This window comes from Pieris brassicae, chromosome 10 (genome assembly GCF_905147105.1).
Source record: "Pieris brassicae chromosome 10, ilPieBrab1.1, whole genome shotgun sequence".
Taxonomy (NCBI): domain Eukaryota; kingdom Metazoa; phylum Arthropoda; class Insecta; order Lepidoptera; family Pieridae; genus Pieris; species Pieris brassicae.
This window is the reverse complement of record NC_059674.1, coordinates 14,578,260-14,606,230: the sequence shown is the minus strand read 5'-3', so window position 1 is coordinate 14,606,230 and position 27,971 is coordinate 14,578,260. Positions and strand designations below refer to the sequence as shown.

Genomic DNA, 27,971 nt, shown 5'->3' with positions numbered 1-27,971 from the left:
TCTGCTCTATATATAGTGAGTAGACACTATTTATTACGTAATTTGGTAACTGGAAACAATTGGGTACTATCAGCAAACTCATTAAAATGATATTAATTATTCATACTGGATTTTTTTTGACGAATTTGTTATAGAACCAGTCAATGAAACACATACATTTCATATCCAGAACATATGAGACCAGATCTTGTAGTTGTGTGTCGATAAAAATATGTCAATGTAAAGTCGCGATCGAACGAAAGTTTCAATCAAATTTCTAATGCATATGACTGTTTATTTGTAAATTATAAATTGATTAAGGTTCTGTTTCACAGTGTATGGATAAAGTACCAAATAGCTATGCAACAGATAAATTATTTGGAAGATAAAAGTTCCGAATAAGAAACTTCGCGTTTCATCGGACTCTTAACTTTATGTGACGAATATCTGACAGTCATAAAACGCAACAATAGTGTTTATCCTACCGATAAGTAATAAAACTCATTTGAAATTTATGTAGAACTTATCCGTACATTGTGCAACAGACCCTTAATGTAATAAATATATGTATATGCAACAAGAATTAAAGGTATGCTTCAGAGCGTTTTGACAACCGTTCCTATATCATTTAATCCACGCAGCTGACTTATTCATAATTTACTATTACTGTAATACTTTATTACGACTACAGTAAAACGACTCGTTACTAATATCTCTAATTAATATCCTAGTTGTAATGAAATACGAAAATTGTCACTTTAAATTCAAGTATATACATCAAAACACGTACAATTATTTAAAACAATATTTTTTTCTTGGACGTGTTTGCTGACAGTACTTTTCTGGCATTTTGAAGGATATTGCACGTGTTATAAGTACACAATTTATAACATACCACAATATTTCCATATGTTTATTTTAAAAGAGCTCGGTAATAATAGGACATAATGGGTTTAAATATTCATCTAATACTAGCAAATGTTTAAAAACTGGCTTCTGTTTCAATTTTTAATACATACACACAAACATTTTTTAAATAACTTAAAATAGAGGACATATATGACTATACAATCATTGATTTTTTTTTCCGCATAATTAAAAACATCTGCTTTTTAATCCATTTCAGAATCCAAATCTAAGACGCATTAAAAATAGTCTATAGTTAAAGGAATTTTACGATAAAATGTCATCGACTATAAAATAACGAACGTCCAGTTTCCATATCATACGTTTTCTTCTAGTATTTTAGAGTCGTATAATTTTTCTATGATATTCGCTTGTTATTTATTATTAACTAGTACTAGCAAGATGTTTTTCTAAAACTTATTTCTGATCGGCCCGTCCGATTCAAATACAAGACTAGTATTTATATGAAAGTAGGCTCTATCGAATAGTAAAATATTTTAACGGTACGAAAAATTCTGGTTGGTTCAAAATGGTTTCAAAATTCACAAGCCCAGAAATTTGAATCTTTTTTCATGAAATTACACAATAATGGCCAAAACATTTGTTATTAATCAGAACTTAAAAGAACATCTTGGATCCTTGCGGCTTGTCATATACTGTTTATATATATATATATATTGTATGTACTGTACATTATATAATATAGGTCTTAGGCTGGGCTACAAAGCCAGAATTATTATCTTAATTCGTATGTACATAAATATAGAAGATAAATTGGTACATTTTGATACTTTTAGACATTTATCAAATCACTAATTATTTTTATAATTTAAATATGAATTATTATATATGAATTGAGATAATTATTACTGTTTGAGACCAGCCATATTTAAGATTTAATTGACGACACTGTAAGGGTTTATCTAACTTAAAGACGACAGACTTATTTATTTATAGTTTTATTACCAATTTTAATGTCATATCGAAAATCGTATAATTCATGAAATCTAACATTTAAAATATATTTTTATACGTATCTAAATATCGTTCTGTAGGTACTTAAAATATAATTTAGAACATTAACCACTTCACTTGCTTGAATTTAACTTTAAATTCCATTTGAAATTGTCCACTGTCAGAAGTGTCAGGTGTCAAATTATATTTAAATTCTTTTTTTGGTTAAATCTATCAATAAATATATTATGTATACCATTATTAATAAAACATCGAATCAATCGAATAAAACTGTTTTTAGTACCGTAGTTAGCACAGAGTATACACAATGTGACCGAAAGAAACGAAAGAGTGGTTTAAATAAGAATTTGTATGAAATGTCTGTCGTCTGTATTAATAATTTAGAAGTTAGATGTAAGGTTAGCTGTTGAGCGACGTTGTATGTGAGGTTGGAGTGACAAGTAGCCGCCGTAGCCGCCCTCGACTATACGCAATACACGTACATTTATCTGAAATTAACAAAATATTATCTCTGAGTAACATTAATTATAAATACAAAATAATTAATATTAACTTTGGAATGGCACACATTATAAAACAGCTTTAACTTTTTGTTTCTCAATAAACAGTATGATTCAGGAATATTGAGAATAATATAAAATATGGCTTTAAAAACGTTATAATTTATTTATTTATACTTTGTTACCATAATATACATAATTATACATAAAAAAAAAAACAAAAAGTAAGCAGTTGCCTGTTGCCTAATAACTTATGTTACATAGGTGGCCTTATCGCTATCAAGGGATGTCTTCCAGGCAACCCTAATATGGGAGAAATAAAAAAAATAAACACCGACAGAGGGTAAAGTACAAGAAGTGCATAATTAAATAACAAAAAAAATACTCAAAGTAACATGCAACTATAACTAAAATTAAATAAAATAAAATCTAAAGAAAAAATATAAAAAATAATATGTATAAACAGACATGTAAAAGCTCTGCCAAAGGCTAATTGACTCACTATTAATATATATGTAAGTAGTAGCTAATTACGAGGCAGAAGAAAAATGATCAAAAAGAAGATTTTTAAATAAATTTAGAGATTGAGCTCGTCTTATATCAGTTGGTAAGGAATTCCATAGTAGGATACTTTGCACAGTGAAGGAGGAGTGATAGAAATGAGTTTTATGAATAGGAGTTTCAAAAATTACATTATCTAAGGACCGCAAATCAATACTTCTGCCAGAGAGGAACATAAAATTTTGCTTTACGTAACTAGAGTTTTCGGATTTAAAAGAACATAATTGAAAAGTTGTAAAATGTGAATCTTACGCTGCAATCGAATGGGTAGCCAAATAACCTTTCTTCGGAACTTCGAAATATAATCAAATTTACGAAGTCCAAATATGAATCTGATGCAAACACTTTGTAAGCGCTCTAACTTATCAAGCTGCAACACAGTTAAATCTGGATAACACAAATCTGCATAGAGAATGAGCAAGAGAAATTTTAGTAGGAATAGGCAAAAAATTGCGTAACTTATTAAGCGCATGAGGAGAAGAAAAGATTCTGCTTTCAGCTTAGTTCGTTAATTTGGGGCTGCCAAGAAAGGGTTGTATCCAAGGTAATACCCAAGTTCCTAACAGTGGAGCAAAATGGAACGACAGTACTATCTATAGTAATCTGGGGTAAAGTTGAGCAATTTCAATAATCAATGGTGCTACAACCTCTTTAGGTCTAGGCCTCAGATTTCTGTATATGTTTCATGATCATTTGTTAATATAATAGGCATGTAGGTGATCAGCCTTCTGTGCCTGACACCCGCCGTCGACTTTTTGGGCCTAAGGCAAGTCGGTTTCCTCACGATGATTTTCTTCACCGTTCGAGCGAATGTAAAATGCGCACATAGAAAGAAAATCCATTGGTGCAAAGCCGGGGATCGAACCTACGACCTCAGGAATGAGAGTCGTACGCTGAAGCCACTAGGCCAACACTGCTCCCTTTAAGAAACGTGGTGGAGTAAAATCGACAATTACATGTAGTAATATTGGAGCACACTTATTCTATTTTTAAATTCTTTCGTTTTTAATTGTATAAATATAATTTATTTTCATAGCCTTGACGATTGATAACGCAATCTACGTGCAAACAATCCAGGAAAACACCTTGGTAATGATTTGACCACTACTAGTTGCCACACTATACTGCTAAGAAAACTAGCGAGGTGGAACTTGAGAATAGACAGATATAATATCTACGTCACTAGTTTTCTACCAGCTCGTAGTAATTATCTACTAGCATTTGTATGTACCATATACTATATAACAATCTTCTAACCAACAACTATATAATTAAAATACAATTGATACGCATAGGTAACTAAATATACATTTATGTACATTATAAAAAATGTTCTAAATTTACATTTAATGCCAGTTCTTAAACGAATGGCATAGAACGAACGAGAAGAACTGGCAATAAAATCGCCAAGGTGACGCCAAGACGCCATGGCCACACGGTCAAAGATTAGTCGAATTTGACATTGACATATCACGCCAGTAAAGAATATAATCCTAATTTAAATTTAGAGTTTAATTTTCTCAAAGCCGTTGTTTCTCGAAAAATAATATGTGTATATGTGTTATTACGTAGAAACATTGACGTTTGTTTACGTTTAAGCAAGGTGCGTGATGTGCGACGCCATCCCTAGAGGAGTTTTGGCGGGTTCTTGGAATTAATGAAGCTAATAATTAACAGAGCAGTGTTGGCCTAGTGGCTTCCACGTGCGACGCTCATACCTGAGGTCGTAGGTTCGATCCCCGGCTGTGCACCAATGGATTTTCTTTCAATGTGCGCATTTAAAACATTAGCTCAAACGGTGAAGGAAAACATCGTGAGGAAACCGGCTTGCCATAGACCCAAAAAAGTCGACGGCGTGCGTCAGGCACAGAAGGCTGATCACCTACTTGCCTATTCGATTAACAAATGATCATGAAACAGATACAGAAATCTGAGGCCCAGACCTTAACAGGTTGTAGCGCCATTGATTATTAATAATTAACAGAGTTAGAATCATGAACAATAATAATTCATGGATAAATCGAAATTTAAAATGTTCCCTGTGGTAGTGTACTGTAATGCTGGCAGTATTTACTCGCTGTATCGCGATAGTTATATATTATTATTTATATGTTGGTTAAGAGTATGGTCAATATTGTATATTTGTGTGTTAGATAATCCAGTTGAATTTCCCATTTGATATATAAATATTTTTGAGGTGAAATATCTTTATCGGCGTTGTAAAAAAAATTACCGTCACATTTTTCTATTACGCGTCACATTATTGCGTTACGCGTCACATTTTTCCGTTACGCGTCATCTCGTCCCTGCCACGGTTGATTCACGGTTGGTTAATAACAAAAATATATAATAACGATAACAGTGATAGAAATAATTCAATTACAATTAACGAAAATTCTGTAATAATCTTAGTAGTAACAAGGTAAAATGAAATAATTGTATTATTTGTATTCATGTCTATGATAATAAAAGCCTTTTGGTAATTTTTCAAAAAATACGGTCATAAAGAAGTTTCACTTCTTACGTGTGTACTAGTACACGCACACAATTTTTTTATGAATTTCAATAAGTTTATAGTTGTGTGGTAGCAACAAACTAGACACGCCACCACCAGGACATAGAACTAAATTATATAAGTACATCACTATAAATTAGGTTCTAAAATGGCACAAAATAAATGAACGAGTTTGACAGGCAAAGCGGCAAGACCATTGATAAGCTATATTGTTTATATGTAGTCTATAACAGCAAACAGCAAACAAGTTTCAATTCCAATTTCAAACAGTTGTCTTTTTAACGAACCAGCGCATAGTAACTGTGAAACTATCAGAGAACATGAAATAGTTCTATTGATTTAAGCAAATATTTATATTCAGATAAAATAAAAATAGCATTAAGACCGACCAAGCAACAAATCCTTGTTTAAAATTTGTTATAAGTATTTCAAATTCAAAATCATTTATTCGTTTAGGTAACACTTATGAACGTCAAAAACAGAAATATATATATAAAATGCTTCTTATTTTACATTTACTGCCAGTGCTCAAATCAAGGGCGTAGACCGGAAGAGAAGAACTGGCAATAAACTCTCCGCCACTCTTTTTACTGTAGCTAATTATTTCTTTATATTTCATAAGTACCTAATGGTCAATCATGGTAAAATTAAAGTCTATAAATATTTAATTTTCAATTTTGATTTAAGCCGTGCTTTTGTTTTAGTCTTACCTCATGCTTAGAGACAGATCTCTTAAAGAATTTGTGGAATCTGGTTGAGAGCACCCAAATGGCGCCGTTGTCACGCTCCGCCCATCTCACTTCGGCACAGAACTGCAATTTCTCAGCGTCTTGGGCTAAAACTCTGAAAAGTAATATTTTATTTACACTTATTTGAGAATACAATACACCATTCACTGAGCAAGCTGAGCAATTCACTCATCGCTGATCGCAAATAAAAATACGACTTTGTTAAAGTAGGTAAGTCATCTTTGTTAGTCAGGTGTGGTTGGTGAATCACGTCACACGTGGTCACATTAGCCTGCTTCTACATTATAAGTGGGATAGGCTCAATTTAATAAAATATGTTTCTATTCCAAAAAGTTGTAAGTGCCTTCAAAAATCAAATAATATTCGACTCTTTGTATCTATTATACCTATGTGAATTGGTGATGGGATTCCAGGCGGCGACAGCAGTTTCTGACATGGGGCTGAAGAATATAGTGTCATCCCTTGGGTCCACGGCAATACCAAGACCCTGAGAGGACTTGCGACCGACTAGATTGACTGGCAAATCAGCACCTTCCGCTGGAGGACCAGAAGCCAATACGGCTGTTGACACGCTGAATATTCTGTAAAAAATATTATGATTGATTTATCACGATGTATCCCGAAGGAGAATTCCACTAGCTAAGTCCCCTAAAAACCTCGCCTCACTTCGTTAACTTTTATATTTCAGATTCACCAGCTATGGGTACTTTGACTTAGATCCATAAACATACGAACAGGTCTACCAACATGCCCATGCCCTATCCCGCCCATCCTAGTTAGTCCTGTCGTGTTCTTTCGTATCCTTATATTTCTCTATTATTTTATTAAAGCACTAAGACGAAAAATTACAACATATGCCTGAAGAAAGCGAAACAAAACACTTGTATTTAAACTGTTCGGATGGAAATCTGTACTTTTTGGGTAAAAAATCATAACAACCTTGCAAAGTTGACTAAGAAAAGTAATAAAGTTTACATATATTTGTTTTAAAAACAAAAACACAAAACACTGCTTTTTCCTGTTGATGATGTAAACTGTTTCCTTATTTAAATATAATTGGGGATTTTAATTATGATATTTCATCAAGTTATCATAACAGCCTGCATATTTCCTCCAACTTGATTTATTTATTATTAACGTATTTATACAGTAATCCCCCCTGTAACTGTCTTTACGTATACATTATACTATAACGTAGTGTGATATTTATAATGATTAGGCCAGTCCAAAATTAGTTGTGCGTACCTTTTTCAACGCGCCAGTTTTAATTGTGTTGATATTAAATTACAAAGTCCTTTAAAATATTTATATTCCTTTAAAATAGTACTACGTTTTTGTTCTTTTAACTGGGAAGACTGAACCACCAATATTGCAATAATAGAATAAGGTTCCATTAATGACTTTTTTAATAAATTTGTTGTTGACCGTATGGCTTATGCATTTTATATAATAGCTGAGAATACTAAGGGCAGGATGACAGTTTAATTATTTTAATAACGACATGAAAACTCAATATTGAAGTTGAGATCGTATTGTTATTAAAGTATGAAGGTCCTTATATCGCATCGTACCATTTAGGTATATGTTGATGCGTGGTAGAAAGTGCCCTAAAAACTCTTGATTGTGAAACGACGGACATCGAGACGATACGGGTGAAATTATGTTTTTTTAATTACAACGTCCAATAGTACTGATCATTACGTATGTTATTTAATAGTTGTTCATAACTCAACAATATAAATCAATTTATGCCATTATACAACCTATTAGAAAATTTATAGAGAAACAGAAAGAAGAGCAAAGAAAACATTACAACCAACTTTCCTTTAAAAAAATGTTATAAGCTTTTGGCTAGCGATAGAGCTTGGAGACAAAAGAGTCTGTAGTAGAATGTAGCGTCGTAAAAATAATAATTGTTAAATCATATAAAATATCTTACCTGTCAGTAGCCAAGGGCTGATAATACAATAGACCTTGGGCTGGTGAATGAGTTAAACCAACAATGCCGTCCATAAGAGTAAACTTGTCTCCACCAATGTCGTATTCTCCCATGTCAGGGTCTGGGTACATAGAAGCGTGGGTGACGCGCCATGCGTTGTCACGACGACCGTCGTAAACGATAATACCTTCAAGCGTAAATTCAATAAAATTATTTCACATAATAAAACTTTTGTATTTACAACTTTTAATACTTGGTTGTTTATTACGTAAACTTGCTATGTCGTAACATGTTTTTGTTACATAATAATGTATGTTAAGATCAAATTTACTTTAAATACAGAACATGCATTGCAAAACAATAAAATAAAATGACGTTAGATATAAGGCATGTAGTTGTTTATTAGATACTAAAATAATATAAAGTGTCAAAAAAAGATACTTACTTCTAAATATTTGCATAGTGTTATCGCACTCCTTTTCAAGAGAAAAAAATGCAGGTTTCAATGTGTGAGACATATAAGACTAGTACAGATGGGGTGAAAATTACTGATTTACATTAGTATAATTTTGAGTAACTCGACAATCAAATGTAAAGAAAATACGTAACAAGTATTAAGCGTAATGAAGTGTTTATTACGAATATTGTACTGCGCAACGAGAAAGTGTATCGACACACGTGGGTGATCTTAAAAGTGTCAAAGTATGTCAATGGCGATATGGACGTGCCAATTTGAACCTGCGAAATACCTTCGAAGAAAAAAATTGTGCGTGCTGGCATTATCGCAATACTTCGAGATGAATTGAGAAAGAATAATACGTTATAATCATAAAATTTAGTAATTTGTAGTTTGTTATGCCGTAATTTGGCCAAACAAGGGTTTTAGATTTCTTTTTTGCTATACTCGCGATAACCAAATAAAACATTTTCAGTATATACATAAAGTAATGTCAAAGCTGTGTAATAAAATTGTACTGTGCCTTAGTAAATGAGCCCCATAGGTAGAATGACCTAGAGCGACCCCTAAAATATCTTGGTTTATCGTAATATGTAAATTCATGAATAAAAAACTCTAGTACGTTTTTTGAGTGCTAATAAGACATATAACAGAAAGTCCATTGGGACTTTAGGTTCGAAACCTACGACCTCAAATAAGAGTCTCATGTCAGATAAGAGTCAGTGTTCAATATTGGTTGGCAAATTAAGTGCAAGACATTTACTATAACGACTATCGTTACCGCAAGATTAATTATTCATAAAGATTAAGACTGGTTCGTATCACATAATATTTATGTCATAACTTAATCGAAAGTCAAATTAATATTATAATTTATTATCCTTACTGCTTGTGCAATTTTAAAGTTTCAGTTGGAAATTTGGAAACATTGGACATGAATAATATATGAGACAGGAAATCCTAATTTAATTTTGATGTAATAGAGGAAGCGATACGTTCATTTTAGAAAACAAAAAACATTGTTTAGTTTTTGAAGTCTATGAATCAATCTTTTTGGAGCAATGTTGGCCTAGTGACTTCAAACCGCGATTCTCATCTCTGAGGCCGTAGGTTCGATCCCCAGCTCTGCACCAATGGAGTTTAATTCTATGTGCGCTTTTAACATCAAGGAAAACACCGTGAGGAAACCGCCTTGCCTTAGACCCAAAAAGTCGACAGCGTGCGTCACAGAAGGCTGATCTAGGTGATTTTGCCTATTCGATTAACAAATGATCATGAAACAGATACAGAAATTTGAGGCCCAAGACCTAATAAACCTAAAAAGGTTGAAAAATCAGCGCAGTCAGTCAATTGACTTTTTTTTTTCAAAGCAAATAAATAATCTTTCCTTTTTATAATATTAGTGTTAAGCTTAAAAGGTCGCCACGGTCTTCCAAAACTGATTCGATGAAATGGGTGTTCGATATTTAAATTATGGAATATGTATATTTGATAGCAAGTTGTATTTGTAGACTTGTTAGGTAAGGAGTTAATTTTTGTCTTTTCCTCGTTAAGTTGGAGCAACTCGTAAAAAAATATTTCTAAGGTCTTACCTGGAGCAACAGTGTCACTAATGTAGGCGAAGATGTTGTCGCAATTAGCTGCATGGTGGGCGTTCGACCTGGTGTCATCAAGGACAATGTTGGTAAGGAGAGACGCTGGTCGCAGGAGCTCCCGTGGGAAGTAAATACTTCTTACCTGGAATGGTTTAATACTTTGACATAAGTTTTATGTATAATGTAGTAAGTCAATATAGATTTAACAGGCAGCTTAAATTTACTGTCTTAAAGACTCTAATTGAAATCTTTTAGCTAAGTGGTCTTCCATCTTTTTTTGTCTCTTTTTATGACAGAAAACTCTAGAGTAGACAGTTTAGTACTTAAGTTACTGATTATTTTTTTAATTTTTGACAGTGTTGGGATTGAGTGATCTATATTATATTCGTCAATAATTTTTAGTCTAAATGAAAAAGTTAGAGTAACAGAAATTACGTTTATGATATAATGCTGTGTTCCTTTGCCTCTATTATTTAGTAAATAGGTGCGGAATCGAAGGTCGTGTCTTTCACAATGGGTGAGGTAGCTCTGTATTTGGAAGTTATTCATTCAATTACTTGAACAATTAATTGATCTAAAAACCTTTATATCAACCCAAACATTCAGTGTTTGTTATATGAAAGATATGTATAGATTGGGAACCACTAATATATCTATAATATAATATTTTATCTACCTTTTGGAAGATTTAAAAGGATATTTTGTCTTGGATATACTTGTCAATTGACAAAATGAGAATAAAATAAAAAAAAGTTTTGAAGATCCATCGACAATTTTGCCAGCAATAGGCAGGAGGTGGCACAGTACATGGAGCGCTGGAAGATTCTCATTAAGTGTGACCAAGAAACTTTATGGGTCGCAGAGCCGGTGGAGTGTTGAGTGACTGGGGTGACTTTGTGCTCTAATCGGTATTGATTGGTATAAGTGTAACTAACAGATTATTTAAGAACTAAAATACAGTGCGCTCCGACCATTAATTAGTCTAAAAATTGTTTCATGTTTCCTTGATGATTTTTATTATTGATGATATTTTCCTTCCATATGAGAAATACTATCTACAATCTTTTCCCTGCAATTACATACGTATTCATTTAAGAAACGCCATTATCATGAAAGCGTACGTACTTGACAGACGACCAACGACTGGTAGCTTGATCATTATTCAGTAATGCCAACTACTACATAATGTTCCCCTTCAAACCCCTAAATATCCCCTTGAAAACTTTTTGTTGTTACAACTTAGTTCAAAATGTATTTTCAAATATGCAAATATCAAAAATACATTCAAGTTACAATTTATTTTGTTTAATACTTTAAATATCTGTTCTTTCGATCTTATACCTTTTTGATATCACAGTTGTAGCCACGTTTATATTTGGGTTAGTTTGTTACTTGAGTTCGAGGCTTAATATAAATTATATAAAATCCTATTTTGAAAAAGAAATTATAAATGTACCCCCAAAAACCCCATATATTTGGGGTAAACACCCAAGTTGGCAAATTGGCATTATTTTAGTGCAGGATAAATTTAAATTGCACGCTTACAATTTAGGAACGTGAAACGGAAGTTGGTTCTCGAATCCAATTAAATTATTTTTCTTTCCCGCGTAACACCTTTACCGAGGTAATTATCCATGTTCAAAACGCAATCGAGGCGAATTATAATGTTAATTGGTTAATTACACAAGGACGGTCATATATACAGGTTGCTATAAATCGTTAATCTATTTTTTTTTGCCCGGGATATTAGTTCGGGAATTCTGGCAATTTTTTTAGGAATTGATTGACAAGTATTCAGTTTATAATTGAATAAAATGCCTATTAACCAGAGCTTGTTGCTTGTTCTAGGTGTTAAAAGAATTTCCAAGATAGCTTCATTAGATCGAAACAAAACAAACTTTTTTACAACACAAACTAATTTAAAAATCTTGTAAGATTTGAATGTTTGTAATAATTCATATTAGTTACTAGTTACTTTTCTTTTTGTCGTGGCCGCCAGTCAATAATCTGGTCAGTCACGACTACGAAATTGATAGCAATAACAACCTACGCCCAAAGCGTTGTTAATCGAATAGCTTAGAGTTCTAAATGACCTATTCAAATGGCCATTCAGGGCTACAATATAATGATAACAATTGAGTAGAGACTTTTTGAATATTGCGCATAACACAATTTTGTTTTAACTGCGTATATTTGTTTATATTACAACCAACGAAAGTTGTGACACAACCAATCTTTTATAAGAATTACTTAATTGTTATTGCATGGAATTTCTTTTTTATATAGTATAATTACGAAATTAATTGTTCGATTTGATTTTAGTTATGGCACTTATCCCATGGACACCCATTTTAGTTGCAATTATCCGGATTTACATCAATGCCGTCGTATAAATTAATTAGCATTTCAAATGCATTTTACCGATGTATTAATTTTTTACCGGAACCAATTTGGCATCGTCACATTAATAATTTCCACTACTAAGGAATTCATAGACCAAATTATAATCTAACAATTTTACTAATCCAATTATTTTTAGTTATTATTGCGTAAACATTATAAATAAACTAAGAGTACATAATCACTAAAAAACCACTTAGAGGTTGAACCTTGGTGTCTGAAGGGCTACATTACAAATTCCTTAACTGAAGTGAAAGTGTCCTTAAGTGAAGATGAAACAAAGACTTTAAACAAACACAAGAAAGCTTCCTTACCATTCCATACCATACCATTTCATTTTACATGGATTAAATCTATGGAGCCAAGCTATCAAGGTGGTTATTTGAGATTTCAGGAATTAATAAATGTGTCTATAATTAAGATTATATTTAAAATTAAATAATAATAGTGCTTTACTATAAAATAGTTTCTTTCTTAGACCATTTCCAAAATTGAAGAAATTATTGGAATGTCGAATGTCTTCCAGCCATTGTTTATAACAATAATACGTATACAATTTTAGACCTTCCTTCATTCAGAAGTCATATTAACCATATTATAATTTCAATGAATGGTTTATCTAATAAAAAATCTTTCTTACCAGACGATCAGTTGCCATATCGAATACGAGTATCTTTGGCGGGCATACGCGACGGAAGTCATCAATACTGGTCACCACTCCAGCATCCAGGACCCAAAGGCGATTGCAACGGTCAGCTCTTACACGGTACACGGAGACCAGACCCGTGCAGTTGATGTCTCCTCTTCCAGCTGTGTGCCATGACCAGTCAGGGTATGCCTGTAAAATTAGTTTTATTATTACAAATTTATTTACGTGTGCATATAAAATAAATTACACATATATATTTCTGTGCTGCAATAAGAGCTAATTATGATAAAAATATATTTAATTAATTATTAATAAAACTATTATACAACTCAACAATATTTTAAATTTTCTTAACCTTACGAAGTAATAATTTAAAATAAAAAAGGAAATCAAAACCAATTTACAAGGTTCGATCCCTGTGTACCTTTAACGATGGCAGCATTTCCTCGCTGTATTACCATACTTATTCGTTATTATGATTAATTTATTTAATGTACAAAAGCTTGGCAATACACTGATTAAATCTGGTAACTTAAGAAAAACTAAATACCAGATTTAATGTAACAAGCAAATGGGTAAACACGAAAAGAAAAAAGATACGTCCATTACTAAATTGATTTCAATAGATTGCTTTTGTGGCTTGATTGCTAAAATACAACGCATGTAACATGTTGGAAAACCAAAACACTGAGACACAGAATGAAAAACCTAAAAACTACTTGTTTTCAAACAAAGAAATTGCTAGACAGATATATAAACGTGTTATATGGTTACGGGAAACAGTGCAAATATACATACAGAAGAGGCTTTAACCTGAATAACAAGGCAATATAAAAGTTGTTTACCAGTAAATTATATTAAACGAAAGTTTTGAGAAAATTTTAAATAACGAGCTCATTTTATTCATAATCTTTGAAAATTACTATTTCTCATACAACTTAATGCCTCAAACGATATACTAAAAATATATAATAGAAGATAATAATTTATAAAATAATGAGGTAGCAGATGTCACAATGAAAATAAATAAACTTGAGTGGACATTGGCCCCACTTGGAACAGAATAGTGGAGCAAAAAAGTATTAAACTGGTAGACAAGGTACAAAGAATTCATAAGAGGATGATAGTTTAGAAGGTAGACCAGACCAGATTAAGGCAACAGCAGTGATACATGGCAAGATTAGCACAGTGTAGAAAGAAATGGCGGGATTGACCTGAGCTAAAAAAGGCCCCACAGATACCAAGGAGTTAATGAAATGTTTAGACAAATATATGATTTTAAATGTGTCTGTAATAATAAAGTGCATGCGTACAAGTGTCAGGAGTAAAACTTCTATGGCAAACTAATTTTTAATTTGTTCATATTTATACAAATCTAAAAATTTCGTTTTAAGAGACTTAGATTGAGGGAAAAATATGTTAGGAATTTAATTGTCATTAATATATTAAAAGTGTCGAAAATTAATACACATTATTAATTTAATTTTTTAAATTTATTTCTTCGTGCAATAATCGACGCGATTTCAATTGGTATTGTTGTTGTTTTTTATATAAGTAAAATATGCGATATAAGTTCGTGTTTCAGAAATATCTAAATTTCTTGTATTGTCTTATTATTATTGTTTCATCCATAAAAAATTTACCCTCATGCGCCTAAAGAAGTTTCACTTGAAAAAGCTTTTATTATTATTACTTCATTGGAGTTTTGATTTCTTCTCGTTTTTATTATATTTATACAGGAGTTATATATTTATTCATTTCATATATATTTGCGCTAAGGCTCGACTCTAAATCTTATCCGAAATGTGGGTAGTATTCATAACGCGATGAGAAACAAAAACCTATCGACGAATTTCGACGTTGCACGAATTCAAAACAAGTACCCTTAATCTACTTACACTTCATGGGTTACAGGAATTCATACAATATTAATTTGACATTTCTGTCGCTTTTCAAATCCATAATTAAAATTTGCTTTAGTAATAAGTATTTCAATAGTACACGTGAACAGGGAATTAATTTAATATGAATGTTATATTGTGATTGAAGTTTGTAATTTATTGCTCGTACAATTTGAAATTCACAAAACAAATGAATATTTCAACAAACATGTAAAGCTATATATTTCATTATCGTGGATCGCGTCCAATAAGTGAATACAAATGAATCCTACTTACTCAAAAGACAAACGACGCTTTGTACTGAATTTAAATTGCATGTGAATAATACGTAAAGTACTCAATAATCAATGAAAATTTGAAATATTGTGTAGGACCAACTAAGGCAAAAATTGTATTTATAACGCCTTTTTCACGAAATGGGTAGGCAGACCACAGATCTTCACTTGCTTTGGTCCCGACACTCCGACTTGGCCTCTCTCGCTTCATCCACTATTCAATAACATACACCATACATGCTTGTCGGTAACTTTTAACTTGGCCCTGAGTCCTGGATTAAGTCTAGGTATGTACGACGACCTTTCTAACTCAATTTAACTATCCACGGTTACCTTGTATATCCTACTTGTGAACCGCTTCTCACTTATTCGTTCTACACAGCGAAACCACCTAAGTATTCCCTTTAGTATCCTTGCTATTACGTCCTCTTTTAACTAACACTGCTCGCGTATCTCACTATTACTTATCTATGATAAGTGATATGTCACGCGACATTGTTTTTCCTGTGTTTACTTTGAATTATATTGATTTGAAATTATAATCTGTACGAGCACGAAAATACCGTTTCCCGCGCTCTTGGCTTACCATAACCCATCATATTAATTCTATCGCATAGTCATTATAGACCAATCAATAAATGTTCATAGACAACGCTCATATTCTGTGGCTATTATAGATATTGTACGGATACCACCAAATAACTTAATATTTATTTGGAATATTGTCCAGACTCTAAGCTAGACAAAGTAGTTCTCTTTTTCGCGATATGAAATCGCAATACCGGCCAGTATCTAAAAATGTCATAAGTGACGTCAAAATTGATCATAGCCATTACCAAGGTCACGTCAATGTAATATTTGCCCTTCACGCTTTCATACAATCTCCCCTGCGTAGAGTCGTGCAATGGTATCAAAGTGCGAGGTCATAACCAACCATTAATAACAATTAAAGGCATTTTTAACGGTCATGATTAACTCCATAGACAATGTTCAGATTTTGACATACATTTCCACTGTTCATAGTGAAGCTCATGTTAAGTCAAGTCAAGTTCGTTAGGGAATAATAGTTATATAGTTACTAGACTCTGTGTCAATGATAAATTTAAGCAAAACAACTTCAACTGTTTAGTTATTGACAGCCTGTTAATATCAGTTCATAATAAAATAAATAATCTATGTCCGCGATTATTTCGACAGTGTACATCTTTAACAAAACAATATAACGAAACTTAATTTTCTCACAGACCAGATTTAATTATAAAATGTTTTACAATGCGAACTGTGTTTGTTGTTTTTATAACCTAGACCTAAATAAAATCTTTAACACTAGTTGGTTTCTTGACGCACATCAAAGGGGTCAAGACTGGTGCTATTTCTGTTTGCTATTGTTTGATTTATATTCGGAAAATATAATATAAATACTTATATAAATACGAACAACCACACAGAGGCCAAAAACAAACAAAACATTTGGCTGCAGAAGGCAATTTGTTCACCTATGGTTGTTTAAATGCATGTTGTGCGGAAATACAAAGTAAAAGGCTACGGAGAGCAAGGCCCTGATGGATTTGGTAGTGTGCATCTGAATATGGCCATTATATAGATTGTTTAATTGCGTATGCCTTTTTGACCCCTATGATGATATGCTTCGAAAAACTAACAACGGTAACTCATATTTGCTTCTATAAGTAGTTTTGGTAGAATAGTGTTGGTTTAGGCTTCAACGTGCGTCTCTCATCATTGGGGTAGGTTCGATCTCCAATTGAGTACTTTCTGTCTGCGGTGCATTAAACGTGTGAAGAAAAACATCGTCAGCATCAGGAATGCTTGCCCGACGGCGTAAAAGGTTTGTCCCCTACTTGAACAGATACAGAAATCAGAAGCACAGATCTTATAGGTTGTAGCGCCATTGATATATGTATATGTTATTTGAGTAAATATCTTATTTTATTACAGAAATAGCAAATCCACAATGAGTATATTAAAGAAATTCAACGCTTTAAACTTTTCAACCAAACTCAAAAGGACACGACGACGAATAGCTACGTGCTTTCAGATCTTTGATGTGTGTCCGGAAACCGATAACCGGTATTTGGTCATTGGCTAAATTTGTCAAATGTCAAAATCACACCTAGCCAACTGAAGTTCCATAATATATTGTGTCCAACATGCTTTGTACCTAAACCGTAATAATATAATCCTCTAGTAATTCTGTTTATATATATAAAATATATTATATTTTATGGGGTCAACTCGAACATAATTTCTTAAAGCCTTTTTAAGACTCGACAGCAGATATAAATTTCAAACTGGTTCCTAACAAGCTAGTAATAAGTAGCATAAGTAAAACTATTATCAAATATTAAATAAATCTGGTTTGTCAGGCTGCGTACATAACAATTGTTATCACAATACATTAATCAAGCGATGCCAGATTAACGAAAACAAAACTGGTGCAATTGAGTAATAACCAGGTATGTATGTCAACGAAATTGTAATTAAGGTTTGGCCTTTTAACTTTGAAACTGATGAGTTCCCATACAAACTTGTCTGGCTCTGGATCTTTGAAAAACCACGGTCAATATTCTGTCTCATTTTTATTTTTATGCCGTCCACTAGATGGCTGATGCGTCTTTTAAAATAAAAAATAAAATTAGAAAGTGATTTTTCGTTAGTTAATGTTTTGATCAAAATATAAGTATCAATACAATTTTAGGTTTCTATGCTCTGTGGCATTGAGTAAATGAATTATTATATATATTCAAAGTAAACAGATTAATATAGAAAACAGATAGAACTATTTCATTTGTCACATTTTTGTTATAATTGTTATGTTTCTCTGTTAGAAAAATGTATAATATTGGCTGAAGATAAAATCACTTTTCAACAGGCTAATGCCAAACGAATTTGTTGTCCCACATAAAACAAATAAAACTTGGTGGTTATATTATTAACGAACCACTTTCACTAATTGGTATTACGCACTCAAAACGTTGGGTTATGCAAATAATGTAATAAATTATTGTTTATATATAAATGAAATGGAAGTTTTTTAAAAAAGAACATTAACAACATTAGTCTTATTACTATGAATACGTTATGATTTATTGCATAATATTATAATAACTGGGGCTTGAGACAAATTGGTGAAAAGAGAAAAAGGCGTGAGCCGCTAACGCCTAACGTCACGCGTCACGCCGTGTGTTAGTGGGTCACGCCTCAAGCAAAGTGACTTTGTTTCGAACCCCTGAACACTAAATTTATAACATCTCTGTCTTATTATTATAGTCTAACACAGACTATACTACCATAATAAAATAAGTTAATGATTAGAAATATCGGTTTGAATTGATCTTTGTTTGTTTCAACTACAGAAATAGCATAAATTTATTTGTTAGACAATGTTTTTATTCGGAAATTTGTATTAAAATCAAATGAAAAAATCTCATAAAAAAAGCTACCGCTAAAGCCACCAGTGCTATCGAGACACTTCCAATTCCTACTACAAAACTTGTTTGTATACGCTTAATTACTATTACAGAAACTAGAAAGTACCTGTAAAACTGGACTGACACCAGGTGGCAAAGAGCGTGGTACCCACGCTAAGGTGGCTGGTACACCAGCGCGCAGTCGCGGTATTCCCAAATACACCCTATCCCATCCGATCTCCAGACCGGTGGGGACGGTGTTTTCCGGCTGAAACTTCTCCAACAGCACTGGGTCTGGTGGGAAGTCAAATTGGAGGAAACTCCATTGGTTCACTACTTCGAGTGAAGCGCTCGCCGCCGCAATGCAGGCGAATGCTAATATTGTTCGGGACCACATCTTTATCTGTAAAAGACCAAATTAAAACATATAGTTTCAAAGCGTTGATGTAGGTTATGTTAACACTAGTCATGGACTCCATAGAGAAAACTATTTCTTGCATTATTCAATATATACAACTAGTATTGTCTTTTGTTAAAATAGCTTTTACACATTAAGAAATACTTTTTGAATGGATTAAAGCTATGTATTGTTATTAAAACTTATAGTTATTTACATAATTCTAAATTTTAATTTTTTTCCAACGTTTTGCGTGCTTTTCACCGTTCAAACTTTAGAATTATGTAAATAACTATAAGTTTTAATAATAATACATAGCTTTAATCCGTTCAAAAAGTGTTTTTCTTAATATATACAACTTCTCTAACAATTTCCAGTCCCCGGCAGAAAGGTCGAGACCCTGGTCGAGGGCTTCACCCTGGTTTTGTAATACCTAGTCGGTCCCATCGTGTTGGTCTGTGCCTCTTGGTCTTCTTTCCTACATTTTCCGGGTTATTATAAGTTTTCCAAGGCTGTCATAAGATTCACGGGCAATGTGGCCAAAATATTGGTACACTCTCTGAAGTTTAATACTTGAATGCCCTTTGGTAAAAGTTTAGTAAAGTGTAGTGAGTAGTGGGTAATAAGTAAGTTAAAGTTTAATCGTAGGAATCTAGTCATTTTAACTTTACGAAGAAGTGTTTAAGTCGTAGGAAATTTGTAATAACAAGCACTAATGCAAGAACAATGCCGGTAATTTAAATGTCAACAAGTCTAATTTATTTGTCAGCTTGTCAACTGTTGAGCAAATCGCAATATAATGACGTATATACGCAAGTAGTTTACGATAGTAATTTAATTTATATTTGCAGTTTTGTGCAGGGGAGTTTATCAAGTTATGCGCCGGTTTCAACAAAACTAGGCGTAATTGCTATGACCTAACCTAACCTAACTTTTATATTAACGAAAGTTGGACCATGACAATTGACATGGCGTCGAACCGCTAACGTAAATTGTGAATGACATTCCTACAAATAAACTCAAATTCTTAACGGAACAAAAAGGTAAGAATACTATTGTTATATATAAATATACTATTGAATAATTTGAAATAAGAATACTATTGTGTCAAATGTCATATTATTATTATAAATATATAGAACCTTGTCCTATCTTTTATATTATTTTGTTAAAATATTTGTGGTAATTAGTGATTTATCGCATCAATCGACAATGTAATGCTTTTTATCTTATGTAATTTGTTTCCAACAACGCTGGTTATTATTTATACCAAAACTTTGTTTCAATTATCTTTTATTTTTTTACTTTGATTCTCTTTGTTTAAATCCTGATTTAAACATACATGACACTTTTTTCCCGATATCTTTATATCTTTTGCGTATGCATGGTTGTAATTAAACTCCTCGTAAACTATTGAATTTTGTTGGATTATGTGTGTTCCAATGAATTCGAGAATTTAAAATTTACAATTAGATGTTATTTTTTTAAAGGACAGCGTCTGTCAGAATCTATATAAATTTAATATTACTTTATTTATTTAAGTCATTAACTGACATTTATTATTGATATGTTAGAATTCAATCGAAGACAATAATGCAGAAATTGCCGGTTATTCGTTGCCGTAGGGAATTGCACCCATTCTTGTACCTAAGTACTACAAGGCCGTACAATCGCCTAGATTGTAGTTATCTATTATGTCGGTGGGAAGTAGAATTAAAAGTATATATATTGTTAATAAAAATATTTCCTAAAACGTTGTTCATGTATCTTAATAAAATACTAATACTAAATCGCTGAATAACTAGTCCTCATATTAAGTATGAATGCTATTCATGTTTCTTAATACTTTAAAATACGTACAAAGAAATAGATATTGTATTGTTATTGACATAATAATTTTAGTAGACTCGGGAAGTAAGATTAGACTTGTGAATACAGAAGGGAAAACAAACCATATTAATATTTGTTTGTCAGATGCGTTTTCTTGTACATTACTTCTTGACAAATTCGATAATTATATTATTAATGTTATTAAAAAGGCTGTATTCGATTAGAAAAACGATTCTTTCGAGTTCATAGCTATTTACAACTAGTATTTAAACTCAGTTTTCATAGGATTACGACAGCAATATTTTACGCGCACTTTGAAGTCCTTATATGTCGGCTATAAAACCTTATACCTTTCCGTTCTCACAAAAAACTAATAAATGGTGTACATTAAATATTTCTTTTAAGTCTTTAGATAATATGGTACGAGGTACACTAACATGAACTGTGCTTTAGTTTCATCAGGTTTTCTTATAAGATAATTGGATTTCACCAAATGGTTATTTGAAGATTATTATTCAAAACATTCGTCGAAGAAACTAACGACTCATTCGGTTTATAAAACGTAGCTGGTTTAATAAACCGAATGAGTCATGTTTAAGATACGGATATAGTTCAACACAAATTGTACCAAATCGAAACTAATACTCTATATTAGCCAATTTAGTAGAAACTGATAAAAATAGTACGGAGTACAAAAATTATATTTTCATTCGCTTAAAACGAACCATGCTCTTATAGAGATTGTTGTGAAGTAAATTATTTTTTGTACTCAAAAGGATTTTTTTAGTTATCGCTTATGATTTTTTTATGATTTATAGCTTTCAAAGAAGTTTACATTTTTCTTAAAATAAAAGTAAGGTCGTGTCAATGTGGAGCCCTTTCATTTTTAATTTTTGTATCTTATCGGCTGTTCTCAAAATAGCAACACTTGCACAACATGGCCATTATAGTTAATACTAAAAAGTTGACACTACAACGCTTAGCAGATAATTTCTGTATAACAGCCTTCACACTGCTTTAAATGGAACATTTTCATGAATAAAACGTTAACGAAAACGATAAGTTAGCATTATATTATGCTTTATTCTCACATATTATCTATGTATTTCGAACAATAGCCTAAAAGTTTTTCTATTTATATTAAATTAGTTTGATATTTTAGTCCGTAGTTTTTACTTGGTATTGAGTTTTCGGCAAAACAAGGATATTCCTACCAAAGACAATCAAAGTTTTACCATGACAGAAATGAGTTTTATTATCTAGATGTAGACAAATATTGTTTTTACTAAATTATGTTTTAATATAATTATTAAAATGCTTCAAACAATTTCCTGTAATTGCATGTTTATTTGACCGATCAGTAGCGTTTTTCTGCCTTGATCGATTAATTAATCTAATTACATCAAACCTGAGGTAATTTCTACACGCAATACTTAATGTGGCGTTAATAATTATTACTTCGTTACACACAATGTTAGGCAATCCTTACGTTTAAATCCTTCTGTTATCCAAGTTTGGGGGCAAGAGGTTTATGAATTTTTATTCATTCATTAACTGGTGTAGGTGTAGACTTGTAAGTAGGTGATTGCCTTTTTTAAGAGGCACAAACTGAACTATACTACGCACTTAACTCTAAAGAGCATTAGTAACTGGAACGCACGTTTGTCCTGTCTCAACAATATTCTTGAGAAAGCCAGAACTATACAGAATATCAGACATTTGCTCACCGTTATAATGCATTATTCTTGAGAAAATATCGGTTGCTTATATTTCCAAGAATTAAAAAAACATGTTTGGTCGTGTTAAGTTGAGACAGGCCGCTATTAACGTATAACACTCACCTCCGTGTCTTATTTAAACACTTTTAATTACGATTAAACCGGATATCCTGGATTTTAAATGTTATAGTTTGACAAGGAAGACAAAAAACGGCACTTCAAAACGACTATCAAGTAGTCAACCTATACAAAATTCTTTAGCGTTACTACAACACAAATTCTCCTCAATTATCTGATTAATCTTTGATTAACTCCCAACAAATAATGATTAACATAATCGTAGACAATCAATCTTGTATCTATTTTGTTTAACACAGTAAACGACTGTACATAAGATAATAATTACCCTGTTTACATAATTGCTTTCAATGTGTATGATTCATTATGCTCATTATGTTAGGCTTTTTAATATATTTGCATTTTTTTGATTGAATTTTTATGATAATAAAACTGTTAAATTCTCAAAAATAACAAAACTATTATACAATATTAGTTTGGAAGATTTTTAACCAATAGCTTCGTCATTCGATTTAAATATTTTTATTCAATTACAATTATATTACGGACAATTGATTATAAACGTTTTGGCACTATGACATGAACAAAGAGATCGTAATGATTAATCGTCCATAAAATTTTCAAGTTCCAGCTATTACTAACTTACGGAAGACGTTAGGTTATTAAACCTCATTGGAAATAGTGGTAGCCTTTTAGCTTACTTTTCTAGTTTTAACTAAGTTTACGCTTTATTTATCTTTAAGGGCATTTATTAATTATTACCGTGAAATATAATTTAATTTAAATTTTTAGGTATTTTGTCAATGTCTGTGGTGATATTCAAAATCGAAAATAAACCTGCAATATCTATTAATGATTATTACGTGTGCTATAATTTTGCAAATAAACTATAAAATATACATACTTTCTTTAAGGAAACATTATCAAGATGCACAGATAAAACAAGGACTTTAAAGACGACTATTTGGAAAGGGCCAAAAGGAAGAAGGAGAAGAAGGTGACCTAGAAAAAGGTGCATAGAAGTAATTGAACTTATACCAACGTTAGCAGGAAGCTTATGGAGAAAGAACGCCATGTATGGAGTCAATGAAGACTACCCGGGATTAGAATCAATGTTGTTAAAAGAAATTAGTCACTACGATATCGACTAACAAGAAAGAAAAAATATAGTAAATTTTAAATTTCTATTTATCCATTTATAATTAATGTTATTATTATTATAACTGGATAGGTTAAGAATATTGTAAATACTGTATATTTGTGTGTTTAATAATATAATAAATCATGAAACAAATTAAAATTGTATATTGTGAACAATTGTACATATACTTTTAAAAAAAGCATTAGTTTTTCAGAGAAATGCGGAAATACAAGAATACTATAGATGAATATAAAACGGCTTTAGACTAGAATAACAAATACCCAAATTGTGTAATATAAGCGATTGTCAACAAGAAACTTTTTTACAAAACACTGGTATGCCAATTGTTCCGTGAGAGATTTCTGAATTTGTATGCTTGGGAATATGTATTGACTTACACTTGATTTCCATACTTTTTTTGTGTTCTCAGAACTGTTACAATTATTGTTTATTACGCAATATAAGATTCATATTTTAATCGGCTTGATACGTTGTGTGCCTTGAAGATTACCGTATTAACAAGTATTTATTACAAGTACGTACGCTTATGTATAAAACTATAACATATATCGGAGCAATGACATTACGGTCAGCTATCACTGTCATTATATGGCACAGAGCTCATAAATTAACAACGTCAAAGTCAAGTTAAACACAGTTAATACCTTTCCTTTAACTTATTCACTCTGTTATATATAATGAAAACACAGGGGAAAACATCGCGACAGAAGGCGTTTTGATCGGTCCACTTTCTTGGTCTTGTTGCCCCGACCTTTTCTGGTCTTCGACGGACATGTTTTGTTATATCAGTTGATAGTACGATATACAAACATACGAAACCAAGCTTTTGAAGTGTCTGGAATATGACCGACGGCTCCATACCCACTTTGTGCAAGGCGATCACTATTCTAATTTCTTTAACACCACATTACATATTGTAATTTGATAATAAACACGAAAAATATGAGAAATAGCGCAATATCGAAAGGTTTTTTTAAACAATATACCAAAATAAATCCAAATTCAAAATAATTAAAAAGTTGAGAAAAAGAAAAGTTTTTATGTACCAGTATTGTGATTTGTGATCTACAAATATAGGATAGGATTTCGGGTGTTAGGATAAAATATAGAATTCAATACTTTGTATCAATTTTTATTACATTCGAGATATTATATTCACAATAGTATATAAAAATGACCAGCAACATAGTCCATTTAAAGACAGCTCGAAGATTACACTGGTGTAATGAAAATAAATATAAATTTCATTGAGTTTAAAAGTAAAACTCGTTTTCGTTAAAACGGAAAGTGATTTTGCAAGTAAAAGTTATACGTGATCCAGATGGATGCGTCGATTTAATTAAGTCATGACATGTAGCAAAATATATTCGAGAATTTGCAGTTGATAAATAAAATGTTAGATTTATACGTTCTCTGTCTAAATTTTATTGAATCACTCTGATTTCTTTGAAATCTGACAAAACTTTTCTTAATCAAGAAAAGTTGACCAAGTGGCTTTAGCGTGCGACTTTCATCCGTGAAGTCGTAGGTTCGATTCCCTTTCGGCAGAACACCAATGGACATTCTGTCTATATGCGCACTGGCTTGCTTTTGGTGAGATAAAACATCGCCGGTTCATAAAACTTCTCATCGTACGTCAAGCACAAAAGGCTGCTTACGTACTTACCTTACTTGCCACTTAGAAGAAAACGAATGATCACGAAACAAATACAGAAATCTAAGGCACAGGCCTTAAAAGATTTTAACGCTTATACCACCAATGTTAACTGTGACGTCTGTTTTTAAGAGTTTGTTTTTTTATAAGTAACACGATAATCACTATGAAAAAGCAAGATCGGGAAACTTTTAATCAATATGGATTATTATATAAATTATTAATCGAACTATTACAGAAATTGATTACACTTTTAACTTAATTAACTAAAACTTTAGATTACTTAAGATTTTACATGTTCTCTCTAATCTTTTCAATATTCGCGTTATTTAATAACATCCTTCCTCCGTTGAGTCGTTGTTCCTACGTGTTTGTAAACACATGGTCAATTATTTCACAATGATCTATTGTTAGTGCTTAAGTATTTGCTGAATATTAGGTATTTGATATGCTATGCACATACAAAGCACACATCTTTGTGAAAAGCGAAAGCGTACATTGATAAAGCCCACAAATTTCAAATGTCGATTTGTATTTATTTTACATAGCAAAGTGTTTTGCGGACGATAATTAATAACAAAGATAAGATAGCTAGATCAAAATAAAAACATTTTATATTTACATAAGCAATCATTTAAAAAAACGGTATTTTTTTTAAATTCCCTCTAAAGTTCGACTCTAAATACCTTACAAGTAAATATTTGAAAAATGACTGCGAGAAATCCAGCTTGGAATTTAATATAACCGATAAACATTCCCGTATAAACGTCCTGATGGTATATGGTAAGATTATTAGTAATGATCACATACCAGTTATTATGAGCATGTTATATCTACTTTTTATACTAACTTCACATCTAATATTTAAAAATTTAATGTGTGATATCATATTTATTAAGAACTATTATAGGATACACACAAAAGATAATAAATCTTTTAAAATATTAACTTAATATTTTTTTTTAATTAGAATAGATAATTTTAATGTGTTAGGTACAAAAAGTACCTAACACATTAACACTGTAGTTTTAGTCTAGGCCCATACTGAATACACAGAGCACATAAGCCGTAGTACGTTACTTCGATTTATATCGAAACTATTATTTTCATTAATTTTAATTCAAATTTAGAAATTTAGAAACATTTTGTGGTAAAATGACATTAAATAAGAATAACAATTATTATTTTTCGAAATTTCTATGTATACGAGTTCAACGAGCATGAATATATTTTTTGGAATGTATTTTATCACATTAACAATATTAAAATACAATTTTATTTAGACTTCTTAGTTGACACATGTACATTTAAAATTAGAATATTTTTTTATAACTTAAACTGTAGAAAACTTGTAAATTCTGCCACGAAAATAATCATATTTTGTTCTTTATTCACACGATTTACATGAATTTAATTTTATATCATCTGCAACATCAAGCGATAAATACCAGAGTTAATATTGCAAGGACTGAAATATCAGAAAAATATCGTTTAAATTTTCTAAACTACAATCCATATAATAAAACATTACATACCTATAGTCAAAGAGTGTCCTGTATCAGCAAATGTCACACACGACCAGTAGGCGCCTTTTAGGCAGGCCCTCACACAGAACACTAACACAACTCAACCAAGCCCCTCTACAACAAGTGGCAATGCATGAGTAAAAGTACCGAAGGCGTATACAGAACAGAATCAATTATTTACCAACGATACATTATATAGCTCTATTTTTGACAAGGTTAATGTAAACCTTACCCCCGTGTATTATAATGTATATATTAATGTATTGTATGTATGTCTGTGTGCGAATTTACAAAAATACTGAAAGCCAAAAAGTTGAATTGTTTTCTGTACTTTCTCATTGCTGTATTTTCCTTTCTCATAATATATGGAATAGGTGAATGGACTGGAGACTCGCCTGTTAATTACCACCCATGGTAGTGATACTAGTTGTACTGGGAGGCTGTGAAGCTATTGTCACAATTTAGCAGGAATGTAGAGAATGATTATACTCTTTTTTACAATTACTCCAAACCAATATAATAAAACATTTGGAAACACTCAATTCCACCACCCACCACCACATTCCTACACAACATGCAGGTTCCACCTCGTTATCAGATGCAAATCTTAAATTCGCACAAACTGTGTGATAGTGACAGTTGTTATTACAAAACTATGATATCATTTAAGATATACCAAAATACTTGTTAAGACTAGCGTATTTATTAATACGATCTCATCATATCACGGTCACGGCCATCATATAACTGTCTATAAGTATAATCTACTTTTCTTTT

At 31.8% G+C, this 27,971-nt stretch overlaps 1 protein-coding gene across 1 annotated transcript; it reads right to left on the bottom strand.

The window, feature by feature from the left end:
- Positions 1-30: 30 nt before the first annotated feature.
- Positions 31-27,301, bottom strand: LOC123715803 (protein yellow-like). Its single transcript, XM_045671118.1, has 8 exons — positions 27,204-27,301; positions 18,957-19,232; positions 13,217-13,414; positions 10,174-10,318; positions 8,125-8,311; positions 6,572-6,766; positions 6,147-6,279; positions 31-2,348 (listed from the first exon to the last, which is right to left on the bottom strand). The coding sequence occupies exons 2-8, from the start codon at positions 19,224-19,226 to the stop codon at positions 2,241-2,243; spliced, it is 1,236 nt and encodes a 411-aa protein (XP_045527074.1). The 5' UTR covers positions 19,227-19,232; positions 27,204-27,301; the 3' UTR covers positions 31-2,240.
- Between the last annotated feature and the right edge of the window lie 670 nt (positions 27,302-27,971).